This window comes from Homarus americanus, unplaced genomic scaffold (assembly GCF_018991925.1).
Source record: "Homarus americanus isolate GMGI-L3 unplaced genomic scaffold, GMGI_Hamer_2.0 scaffold2558, whole genome shotgun sequence".
NCBI lineage: Eukaryota > Metazoa > Arthropoda > Malacostraca > Decapoda > Nephropidae > Homarus > Homarus americanus.
In genome coordinates, this window is record NW_024745671.1 from 753315 (window position 1) to 766466 (window position 13152).

Here is a 13152-nt window from a genome sequence, read left to right on the forward strand (position 1 = left end):
GTACTACAACTTACATTGTATTAAATAGGTATCCATCGTTACTACAAAAGCTAGGTGTAGTTGTATCTGTTTTGTTAGTAGGTGTGGCTATTGGGGGAGGCTGGAGGCCACGTAAAAAAAAAAGTGGTAGTAGTAGCATAGTGGAGGAGGAAGTAGTAGTAGTAGTAGTAAGAAAAAAGACAGTTTAAGTATCATTAAAAGTAGTTGCGATGATGAAAAAAGAAAGAGACAGAGAGAAGAAGAAGAAGAAGAAGAAGAAGAAGAACGACACCTCCCCATAGATAAAACTCAACCGATCTAAGATTTTTTTTTCAATCAACAATAAAAATAAAAATATGGAAAAAAAAAGAGAAATTATTTTATACATTTCAGAGTTGGGCGGTGAAGCTGTTGGAATGTAGAGGACAAATACTGGTGGCGTAGGAATGTTGGTTTATTCAGGATTGGATAAATATTGGGGGTGTACTAAAATGTTGGTTCATCTAAAACAGTTCAAATATTGTGGCGCTGATTCTATTGGGTAAACCAGTATGGGATAACTAGTAGTGCTGATTCTATTGAGTAAACCAGTATGGGATAACTAGTAGTGCTGATTCTATTGAGTAAACCAGTATGGGATAACTAGTAGTGCTGATTCTATTGAGTAAACCAGAACGAGATAACTAGTAGTGCTGATTCTGTTAGGTAAACCAGTATGGGATAACTAGTAGTGCTGATTCTATTGAGTAAACCAGAACGAGATAACTAGTAGTGCTGATTCTATTGAGTAAACCAGAACGGGATAACTAGTAGTGCTGATTTTATTGGGTAAACCAGTATGGGATAACTAGTGGTGCTGATTTTATTTTCACTGTGTCGTTGAATTTACACCAGATACGCAGAGAGAGAGAGAGGACGAGTGATATAGAGCGGCTGGATTAGTTATGGAAGCTGAAGGGAATAAACTGGTACCGAAATATGATGTTGGTTTAAGGCAGGTGAAATATATACTCTTGGATTATATGGTTTAATCCACAATAAAGACAATATATTTCAATTTATATATTATGAAGTGAATTTATTTAGAAAACATTTATTATCACCAATATAATTGTTGATATATTCACAGATGAAATAACCTCTCTCTCTCTCTCTCTCTCTCTCTCTCTCTCTCTCTCTCTCTCTCTCTCTCTCTCTCAAAAGAAAAAAAAAAGATTACACCCAAGAATGGTTTAAAAATTACACCAGATCTTTAAAAGGTAATGAAGGTTGAGTGTTGATAGAATCTTTATCAGTTAGGGATAATCTGGTGGGTAGAGTAAAGAAAGAAAAATAATTGTAAGAAATTGTCAGAATCTGGTGGTTATATTTTAGTGGTCTGAGTTGATATAAGTGTGGGAAACGAACTGTAGTGTGTTATGTGTTATATTAACTTTTACTTAACAAAACAAATAATATAATATTAGTCAACTGTCTTTGTTTAAGTTATCCTTGAAAGAACAAGTACAATGTTGTGTATGCGTTTTGTGTTTTCCTGCAGCATATGACGAAAGTTTATATGTTTTATTTGTTATGCTGCATAAAACAAATTGTATGTGCTGTATTTGTTATATTATTCGAGACAAAACAAATACTGTATACTAATTTGTTTTGCGTTATTCGAGACAGAACAAATACTACATACAATATTCTTTACGTTATTCGAGACCAAACAAATGTTGCGTTACCAGTTTGTTCGTTTATTCGAGGTGGCGAAAATATTAGTTTTCCCAGAGAGAAATTATACCTTGGTGGCGGGAAAAATGTTTAGTTCAGGAGGGAAGAGAAATGTATATATCTTTTGTGGAATTTTTTTTTTGGTGCGGACAATTTCACCTCTTATGTACAACTCTCTCTCTCTCTCTCTCTCTCTCTCTCTCTCTCTCTCTCTCTCTCTCTCTCTCTCTCTCTCTCTCTCTCATAAAGCTAACACAATAAAAGCTAAGATAATGATAACAGGAAAGACAATAACTTAAGCTAAAGTGCCATAAAACATGAAAAGGATAACACGAAAGAGAGCAAGCTGAAGATAACGAGAAAGATCACACAACAGGAGTTAATAGATCAAGATAACGAAGGAAATGAGAAGCCAGAAGATAAGAGGATGATAACGCGTGAGAAAATGAGCAAAAGGTAATGTTATTGAAGCCGGGTTGAGAATGGAGGTGTAGGAAGAGGAGGAGGAGGGGGAAGAAGGAGAATGAGGAGGAGAATAAGGAAGAAGAAAGTGGGGAGTAGAGGAAGGAAAAGGAGGAGGAATGAGAAAATGAGAAGTCGAAAGAGGAGAAGGAAGAAAGTGAGAAGTAGAGGCAGGAGTAAGAGGAAGAGGTAGAGGAGGAAGAAAGAGAAAATGGTGAGTAGAAGAAGGTGGATGATGAGAAGGAGAAAGAAAGTGAAAAGGAGGTGGAAGAAGAAACGAAAACGAGGGACTACAGAAAGAAAAAAAACAAAATAGAAACCATTTACATAAAAGAGAAACAGAGAGAGAGAGAGAGGAAGAAAAAAAATAAAATGAAGGGGAGAAAAATACAAGGAAGAAAATGAAAATACGAAAAAGAGAAAAAAAAAGAAAGGGAGAGAGAGAAAGGAGTGAAGAATCTCTCATCTCTTTTATAATAGTGAGGATATTGTCTGCCTCAAACTACAAAAGACATTGAGTCGAGATACCTTAACAAAAGTATTATGGTGAAATTGACAAAAGAATGAGAGAAAGAATTTATGATTAACCTCACACCAAAAAAAAAAATATTAGGAAAAAAATAAATATAAATAAAAAGATTGTAAAAGATTGGTGAGAAAATCCTTGACTGGACTCTATTGTGTTGGAGATGATTGGAGGGTTGTGTTGGAGAAGGTGGTGGGCTGTGTTGGAGATGATTGGAGGGTTGTGTTGGAGAAGGTGGTGGGCTGTGTTGGAGATGATTGGAGGGTTGTGTTGGAGAAGGTGGTGGGTTGTGTGTTGGAGAAGATGGTGGGCTGTGTGATGGGAGAGTGGTGGTGGGCTGTGTTGGGGGAGGTGGTGGTGGGCTGTGTTGGTGGAGGTGGTGGACTGTGTTGGAGAAGGTGGTGGGTTGTGTGTTGGAGAAGATGGTGGGTTGTGTGTTGGAAAGATGGTGGGTTGTGTGTTGGAGAAGGTGGTGGGCTGTGTTGGGGGAGGTGGTGGTGGGCTGTGTTGGGGGAGGTGGTGGGTTGTGTCGGGGGAGGTGGTGGTGGGCTGTGTTGGGGGAGGTGGTGGGTTGTGTCGGGGGAGGTGGTGGTGGGCTGTGTTGGGGGAGGTAGTATATCACTTGTGGAGTATCAGTGTCGTCTTATTACTAATCGGTGTCACTTATGAGTAACCAGTGTCACGTGTAAGTAACCAGTGTCAATTTTGGGTAACTAGTGTCAATTTTGAGTAACTAGTGTCAATTTTGAGTAACCAGTGTCAATTTTGAGTAACCAATGTCAATTTTGAGTAACTAGTGTCAATTTTGAGTAACCAGTGTCAATTTTGAGTAACCAGTGTCATGTGTAAGTAACCAGTGTCAATTTTGAGTAACTCGTGTCAATTTTGAGTAACCAGTGTCAATTTTGAGTAACTAGTGTCAATTTTGAGTAACCAGTGTCAATTTTGAGTAACCAGTGTCCATTTTGAGTAACCAGTGTCAATTTTGAGTAACTTGTCCTCAGCTCTGGGAGTTATCTCTGAGGGACGTCCGGATGAGTGACGCGGGCCTGTATGAGTGTCAGCTGACCACTCATCCCCCAGCCTCGCTTTTCTTCACTCTAAAAGTTGTCGGTGAGTAACGGGTGGAGTGACAGGGAAGGAGGGAGGGAAGGACAGGAGGAGGGAAAGAGAGGAGGGAAGGAGGGAGGGAGGAGGCGGGATGGAGGGATCAGGTAGGTGCATAAAGAGAGAGAGAGAAGGAAGACATACGTAAAGAGAACAAAAGAAAGCATGAGAAGAGAAAGGGAGAGGGAGAGAGAAACATAAAACAGAGTGAGAAAGTGAGAGAGAGGAAGAGAATATCCTACACAGACCTATAGAGATACACAAACAAACAGAAAGATGTCTTACCACAAAAGCCTCAAAACATCACACACACACACACACACACACACACACACACACACACACACACACACACACACACACACACACACACACACACACACACCTTCCCTTTTGGTGGTAGGAAATATACTGCAGCCAGACTCTATAGCCATCACAAAACTCAACTCTGTGATGAATAGTTCGTGGAAGTTTTAACACATCCATACAACTGTGAAATAGACGTCAATAGTGGTGGTTGTGTTGACTTCATGACGCCCTGTGTATGAACTCAGACAGGTTGGGTTATATAGCCTTGAGTTCCAGTGCCAAAAAAACTATATAATATTCCTTTTCATTCAGAGGTTTGTTTTGCTGTGTAATTTCTCTGAAGGTCACATCATGTTATTGTTTTTAAAAAGATTGTTGTTGAAATATTCCCCCCCTCCCCTCCCCCCTCCTCCTCCTCCCCCATTATGTAGAGTCAGTGTGTGTGATGACAAAGAGAAGGATATTGTTAAAAATGTTCTTTACTGCAGGATACTATTGTGTGCATTTCACTACAGGTATACAGAGGTAATGTTTATGACACATAGGACGCCATTATAAGAAAAATAATAATAAATTACCTTTCCTCCATTCCAACACTGTGGAGTGGTCATTGTCTACCTGATACTAAATACACTGAACTGAACTACCTTGTTAAATGGTTGTGTAGTGAAGGTTGATGTATGTAATTGCCCTGTTCCTCTCGTATTGCAGAGTAGTTAACCATGCCTTAAATTAGATTAACCTGTAAATTCAGATAAGGTTAATACCAAGCAACACTCGGAAATAAATTACAACTGAAATAACTTTAAAGGTTGGACATATACTAAGATAGGAAGACAATTTTGTTTTATGGGAAGACTATTTTCACGGTAATATTCTCCTCATAAGATTCACAAATAATAGTAACTCTTCTAACAGTAATAGTTCCTGGTAAGACTATTCTCAAGGTAACGTTTTCCTCAAAAGTATAAAAAAAATCCTTCGTTGTGGTAATATCTGACACTAAAACTCTTCCTTCCCGTCCATATTATCCCAAATTCACGAGAACATTCACTATTTCATAAACTCTACTGGGGGCTATTGACGCCATGTTGTGTTAAGACTTCTGTAATATATTGATCGTTAATTACAACGCCTATTACCAAACGTTCTATTGTGATCTCTAAAAATAAAAAGGCCTATGAATAACGAGACAAAGAACGAAAGAGATCAATTTTTTTTTTGTCCCTATTGTTGTTGTATCGGCGTAAAACAAAGCACTGTTAATGGAGATCTTTAGACCATGGTGCTATAATAAATAGTGACTGTATTACTCCCTTTCATATTGAGTGCTGGACTGTTTTGGCCACAACGTAGGTTAGAACACTCTCTCTCTCTCTCTCTCTCTCTCTCTCTCTCTCTCTCTCTCTCTCTCTCTCTCATAACTTACGCACCACATCATCAACTAACCTCGGAACATAAGCGACCTAAACGCAATCCATATGCCAGCCAAGCCCTCCTCTGTGTAACCCTCACCTCGCTAATACACTGGACTTAGTCACTTGCTGGCGAATGGATATCCCTTTGTCTCTTGTCTTGTATTCGTAGTAATGAGCTGACTCTGTGTACTAGTTTATGGAGAATATTACGCCCAGTTCATGCATTTAGTAAAGGCTGTTACGGTAGCGAGCGTCTGTAGCAATTGGCGAGGGTTGGTTGGTTGGTTAGTGAAACGAATGGTTGGTGCTGTTTGTGTGAATGTTAGTGGCTGTTCTGGAGCTCATTGGCTACTGTTATCGTTGGTTGTGGCTTGTTATTGGCTATTTTAGGCTATGTGGCTGTTGTAGTCTCTGTGGTTGTTATTATTAGCAAAGTGCCGTATGTGTGGCTGTTGGTGGCTTCTGTGTGTGTGTGTGTTTGACTGTGGTTGGTATGAGAGCTGTTCAGTATGAGTGCCGATTGGCTGTGTTGCTTATAGTGCTGTTGCTGTGCTGGTAGTTTAGCTCATATAATTGCTGCATTTGTTGTTGTTGCTGTTGTTATTGTTATGGTTGTCGTTGTCATTGTTATTGTTGTCGTTTTTGTTGTTCTTGTTGTTATTATTTTTGTTATTATTGTTGTTTGGTGTAATTTTTCTGGGTGTTGTATCATTTATTTGTTTATTTCATGTGTTCGTTGTATTTTTTGTTGCTGCGTGTTTGTTGTATATTGTATAGCTGTCATATAGTTATTCATGTGGCTATTGTCTTTCTTGTTATCACAATTTGTATGAGTATTTTGTTTTTGGGGGGGAGGAGGGGAGGAAGAGGTAGTTAGTTTAATTTATGTAGGTTTTGTAGGGTTGTTGCTATTTTTTTTCCTGTAGTTTGTGTTGCTGTTGTAGATGGTACAGCTGAGGTGCGTGTGTGAGCTTAGAGTTCCTGCATCAGTTTTTTTTTTATGAGTAGATGTTTATAACTCTTTGCGTGACGCCTTGCAGTTTGCTAGGCTATTAAAGTTAAGTTGCGGTAGGTAGAGTGAAGAATGATGTTTGTGTTTTTTTTTTAATTCTTTCTCTTCTCTACAGAGGCTCGAGCTGTAGTTGCAGGTGGACCGGAAGTTCACGTACACACAGGAGTCAAGTTACGTCTGCACTGTACCGTAGAGTTGGCTACAGAACCTCCCGACTACATCTTCTGGTTTCATAATGACACCATGATTAATTATTTACCCAAACGGCCACTGAAGGTCGTCAACCACCACTTTGCTAGTTCTCTCGTCATCTCCAACGTCACCTGGGCGGATGCTGGGTCCTACCGCTGTGAACCTCACCTGGCAACACCCGCCAACCTCACGCTGCATGTTGTTGAAGGTACTACTGTCAACCTCACCTAACCTAACCAAACCTAACTTAACCTAACATATCCGAACCTAACCTAACCTAACCTTAAATACTGTAACTGCTTCTAACCTCCAACTCACCACCACCACCACTACTACCTCACCAAACTCACCATCACCACCACCACCACTACTACCTCACCAAACTCACCATCACCACCACCACTACTACCTCACCAAACTCACCATCACCACCACCACTACTACCTCACCAAACTCACCATCACCACCACCACTACTACCTCACCAAACTCACCCTCACCACCACCACTACTACCTCACCAAACTCACCATCACCACTACCTCACTACCTCACCAAACTCACCATCACCACCACCACTACTACCTCACCATCACTACCTCACCTAACCCGTAATCATCAACCTTTACACAACCTGTCTTGGTAATTTGCCCATGCACCAACTTGTACAGGTAAAACACAATGAAGCTAATTAATACTTGTTTATTTTATTCGGCAGAGCAACTTGTGTGTTCTCTCCTCCTTCCTCCTTCTCTTCCTCCTTCTCTTCCCTCCTCATCCTTCCACCCCTCCCTCTCTCCTCTCCCATTTCTCCCTCACTAGGACTACCACCACACACACACACACACACCCTCTAGCGTAACATTATACTTGGTGTCGTTAAGGAAGAATACTGCAGGTACAAGGTTAAGGCTAATTCCATAAATCTGAACACAGGAAGCAGAAATTTCCCTCCTTGTGATTTTCCTCCACCTCCCGAGTCCACAGGAGAGAGCCAGAGAGAATTCTGCTACCATCGTAAAAATTAAGGGAACTTTCCGTCTTAGATTTTTTTTTTTTTTTTTTGCATATGCTGTCCAATATTCCTTCTTTATCAGGTATTTTCTTTTGTGTTTTGTGTTTTTTTTCCTGTTTCCTCTATATATTCTTTTTTCCCCAGGTGTTATTAATTATCAGGTGTTAAATATCTCTATACCATATTGTAATATGACTATAACAGATTGTTTTGATTATTCTAAATATTATTCTTATTATCATTGTTATTATTATCATCATATTAAAATTATTATTACTAGAGATATGGAGTATTGCTATTAAATACTATTTTTATCACTTAACGCCTTTATAATAGGTAAAAGATAAGTGTTACTCTAGTTGCGGTTAATAGGAGCACAGTGATATGTTTGTCAGTCAGGTTCAGATGTTGTTTATAAGTCTTTGTGGTAGAGGTGGTGGCGTCACTTGTTACCTGAGGTATGTATAGGATCACCTGCTTAATAAAGACGTGGGTACAGGTAATGGAAGAGGTATTTAAAGTGACTAATATTTAATTTCTTGAGTATGATGATTTAATCCCTTGAGTATGATGATTTAACTCCTTGAGCACGATAACAACCACTTTAATACAATGACTTAACACCAGTGAGTACAACAAAGCATAACCTAACCAAACCTAACCTAACCCTCCTACGTTACTGGTCAACGTTAAACATTTCTGGATTAAAACATACGAAAGCACGTTGTATTTTTCACCCGGAATCTCAAACACAATAGACTTCCTGGTTTATTTTTTTATTTATTTATTTTTTTTTTTTTTTTTTAATATCCTGAAACGATACCAACATTTCAGCGACACTTTGGTACAATATTTTATCTCTTTACTTGAGCATTATCTGAATTAAAATAAAGATTAGTTCCTCCTAACTTAACCTAACCTAACTATAACGTCTCCTAGTGTTAAATATCTTTATTTTTGCAGGAGAAAAACATGCGGCTCTGCACAACGGTCATAGTGAGGGGGCAGAGCAAGACACCACAGCCGCCGCCGACTCCGCCCACCTCTCCCCACTCATGGTCGCCGCCGCCGCCTCCTGCTTGTTGATATTCGCCTCCGCTGGTCACCTTTACACGCTAGACAGTGATTGGTCGTAGTTATGGTTGTGATTTCTGTTGCAATATCCGCATATTTATACCATGATGTTTGTACTGTTTAAATCTTACGAGAATAAGAACTACTTTTGACGATAATTGTAATGATCTTTTATGTGATGTGTACAATGTCCATGTTACTATGGTGGGAGAGCAAATTGGTTCGAGGTCAAATGAGAGACTAAAGTTGACATCTACAGAGGAAACCTTTGACTGCTTAGATGAATAATACAACTTCACCCAAGATAATACAATAATACAAATACTGTACAGATTATGCACCGTTGTCTTCGTGTGGGTTAGGTTAGTTTTTTTTTTTTAATAAATTTCGATTTTTTTATATACAATTGTGTTTCGACGCAATTGATTTTCCCAGAATAATTTTTTTGTAATACCATAAGGAATAGAAGCGAGATTAACATTATACTCAGTTGTAAATCTTAGAACAGAAAATAAATTGACGTGACAGTGACATACAAATATATATATATATATATATATATATAACTATTAAAAGAAGAAGAAAAACGAGAAAAAGGACGAAAAACCAAAAAAAAAATAAGATTAAAGAAATCTTATTTGACATTAATCTAACCAACAGAACCTGACACACAACTCATTACTTTCTTAAGCCAGAAAAAAAATCAATTAAGTTCTTACAGATGACAGGTGTGAGAACTCGCCCACGTTACAGCTTTCAGTAAATGCTAAGTCAACTCTCCCATCAACTTTCTATCTCATACCCCGAGTTGTGGCTACGCTGGGCGGGGTGGGCGGTGGGAAGGAGGGAATGTCGAGTATCTCATAACCTCAAAATGTGTTGGAATGATTAATGGAAATTTGAGGATCGATTTCTTCTTTTTTTCTGTGGAATTTTTATCTTAATTTAGAATGAGAGAAGGACATGTGATTCTTGCCATAGAGAGTCTCAGTGAAATTTTGATCACCATCTAAAAAAAATCACAATAATTACTAATAATTTCATTTAAACTAATGAAAAATAACTCAAAGAAGACTGTAAGCTCACGTTTATAAATTACCTTTGACGTAACGATTCATTAGAGGAGATGATTTATGACTGCTAAATTATTCATAAACTCATTAACTTATTCATTAACACGTAGGGTAATGAACACACACGTATGAATACCTGTGTAGGGAGGAAGAGAAGTGGATGGACAGGTAACAAAATGACAAACGACCGACAAGAGGGTGAAAAGAGAGAAAGAGAGAGAGATAGAGAGAGACGGCAATGTTAAAGGGGAAGAACGAGAGGAAGAGAGAGCAGTAAGGAGTGATTGATGAGGTGAGAGAGTGGAGAAGGTGTTGGTGAATGAGGAAGAGGAAGAGGATGAATAACAGGTGGGAGAAGAAGGGAAGTTGAGGGTTTGGGAAGATGAGAAAGAGGAAGAGGAGGAGGAGGGGAAGAGTGAAGAGGAGTTGAGGTAGGAGACTAAAGAGGAGCGAGAAGAAGAAGGTGGGTGTTAATTAGTCATCCCACACAGTTAAGAACATCCCCCAGGTGTGAGAAACACGTAAGGAACAGAAGGAATAAACAGGAATTATTACATCAAGGGAGAAAGATACGAAGATAAGAATGAAGTAAACAAGATTAAAGGAAGGAAGGAAGGAAATAGAGGAACACGCAAGATGATAAATGGGAAGACACTAGAGAGAAAAGACTGTGGAAAAAATGAGTTGTAGAAGGAATACTTGTGCTTAGTATTTTTTTATTGACGTCTTAAGTTTCATTATCAACCTAACCTAGTGTGTGTGTATGTGTGTGTGTGTGTGTGTGTGTGTGTGTGTGTGTGTGTGTGTGTGTGTATGTATGTCTGACGCGCACACACACATTATTATACACACGTCTGCTATCAATCTCATAGTATTAACATCAACAATCAACCCGGCAGGCGTCCTTAGCAACCATCAACATTCGTAGCATTTGATTGGTTGTTGGTTGCTATGTGATTCATGACGTAACTCACTCAACAACCAATAAACTGCTGCTATAGGATCTGACGGGTGCTAAGGTCACCAGAACTTATAAGAGTTTCCTTTAGAAGTTCATCAGTAGAGGTTAGTATTCCTTCCCACTCTATTATGGAAGCTACGCCAGACGAAGGTTTAAGTCATCATTTGCCAGCACTGGAGATCTGTATAATGACCCACTTTTCTGTATCGGGAATATTTTTACCTTTTTTTTATCAATTTTTTCTTATCAAATTTGGTTTCATTTATGTAATTGTTTTTGTGTAGACGATTATGTGTTTGTAAAGAAACACATTTATTATAAAGGAACTGTGTTTGTTCGATTGTGTTTGCTCTCTGGTGCTTAACGAACAACAAAATAATAATGTCTCTTATTTCTCTTGTCGACAAATACTATCATTAACGTTAAGTGTTAATCCTACAGTTGTAACATTGATTTCCGCCAGGTCATGTAAACATCCTGGTTCCTTTAGTTTATAGGTGTAAATAATTTTCCACCTACATATAACATCACAGGTAGAATGAATTAGCTGGAGAAATATTACATCATAAAAACGTAAGAATAACATAAGGCTTCTATTAAATGTGTAATGTGATAGTAATTGAGACAATCTTTATCAATTTCCATCTTCAGGTAATAAATTATATACATCATTACAACCATGAATTTACCTGTGTACATTATAGGATCTCATTATAATAACTCATTCGTTTGATCCTCTTTACAGTAAAAAAAAAAATCATCATACATCTAGTTTGTTGGATATTACAGCTCATTCAACCTGGAACTAATCTACATTAGGCTGTAATGTAAAAGGGTGTACTATAACATTTTCATTAATCCTTGAATGACATCATGGTACTCCGGGATACCACCAAACGCATCCCAGTTTATAGCTGTATATCTCGTGTTATGACGCAATTGAGAGAGAGAATATATTTTACAGCTTAAACACCGAATACCTGTACAGTACTTATTTACGAATGTGAGTTGATTGATTTTTGTTTTACCTTCTGATACTAAATGGTAAAAGAAAATGATCTAACACAACTTACTTCTTTGTGTATTTATATAAAGTAACCATGATAGTTAAAGCGAAATGTGTAATGTTGTTTAATGATTACCTGTATAAAGATTAATAGGTAAACTAATCACCCGGAAGAGTCATTATACCAGTGTTTTATAATCGTGAACGTTCATCCTCCTTTTCCTCATCATCGTTATAAGCACAGTTCATTGTTATCGTTATGGTGTCAATTGTTTACGCTGATTCACAACAACAACAACATCAAAATTCATGTGTAGATGAAGCCAATTCGGTGACAAGTGTATTATGGGGTTTACTATAAACTTTCCTGCCATAACTCTCGGGTGACGGAAGGTTCTGGGTTAGCTACTCCAGTTTGTGTGTGTGAGAGAGACATGGTTCAAGGTTTATTTTTTTGGTGGTGGGAAGAAGTTAAGTCTCTCTCTCCCTTAGCTTTTCTTTTTACTCAACAACTCCCTACCGAAGTTTCCTTACGTCAACAAATTTCACTCACTTTCAGACAAGTAAAGCTGAACATATAAACAAACTTCCTGATGGACCTTAGTTTACTTTCTGCCCGGTCACACACACACACACACACACACAGACAGACATACACATACACACACACACACACACACACACACACAGACATACACATACACATACACACGATATAACCAAAAGTCTATTGAATGGATCGACATATTTAGTGATGACTTTAAAGAAATACTGCCAATAGGTCGAATGTGTCTATACCTCCCGGAGAAGTTTCCCGCCGTATCTCACAACGTCGTAGTATAGATGACTCCTGCCTTATAAAACTGAATTAATATTACGAGGTTGTTATATTCATTGAAAAAATTATTATTCTTGTAATCAGATTTTATAGATACGATATTATACAAATTTTCAGTTAGTGGGATAAGTATAATGTGTGGAGAGGTAGTACAAGCCTTGGGCGAGAGACGTAGAGAGAGAAAAAGAGAGAGAGAGAGAGAGCGAGAGAAAGTAGAGACATTAGACAATATATTTCATTCGTTCTTTGCGCACCTTCTGACAAACACCTAAAGTAATCAGTATTTTTTATTCAACAGTTCCTTACTATAAAATGTGTATTTAAACTGTATTTGATCAACTAATTCATCTACTATTGAAGGAAAATCACGGGAAAACCTCACAACTCGTCAATTATTCTAATAAACCTCTAACCTAGCCGCCAACATGTGCCCTCTCCCTGCTGATTGGTGGACACAAAGCTAAAT

At 38.2% G+C, this 13152-nt stretch overlaps 1 protein-coding gene across 1 annotated transcript in view; it reads left to right on the forward strand.

Moving 5' to 3' along the window:
* The window catches only part of LOC121878767 (zwei Ig domain protein zig-8-like), a 68135-nt gene extending 55594 nt beyond the window's left edge, over positions 1–12541 (forward strand). The window contains exons 4-6 of the mRNA XM_042385181.1: positions 3688–3796; positions 6645–6929; positions 8698–12541. Of these exons, the coding sequence (XP_042241115.1) occupies positions 3688–3796; positions 6645–6929; positions 8698–8870 (567 nt within the window). The 3' untranslated portion in view covers positions 8871–12541. The remainder of the gene's footprint in view (positions 1–3687; positions 3797–6644; positions 6930–8697) is intronic.
* Positions 12542–13152: the final 611 nt, after the last annotated feature.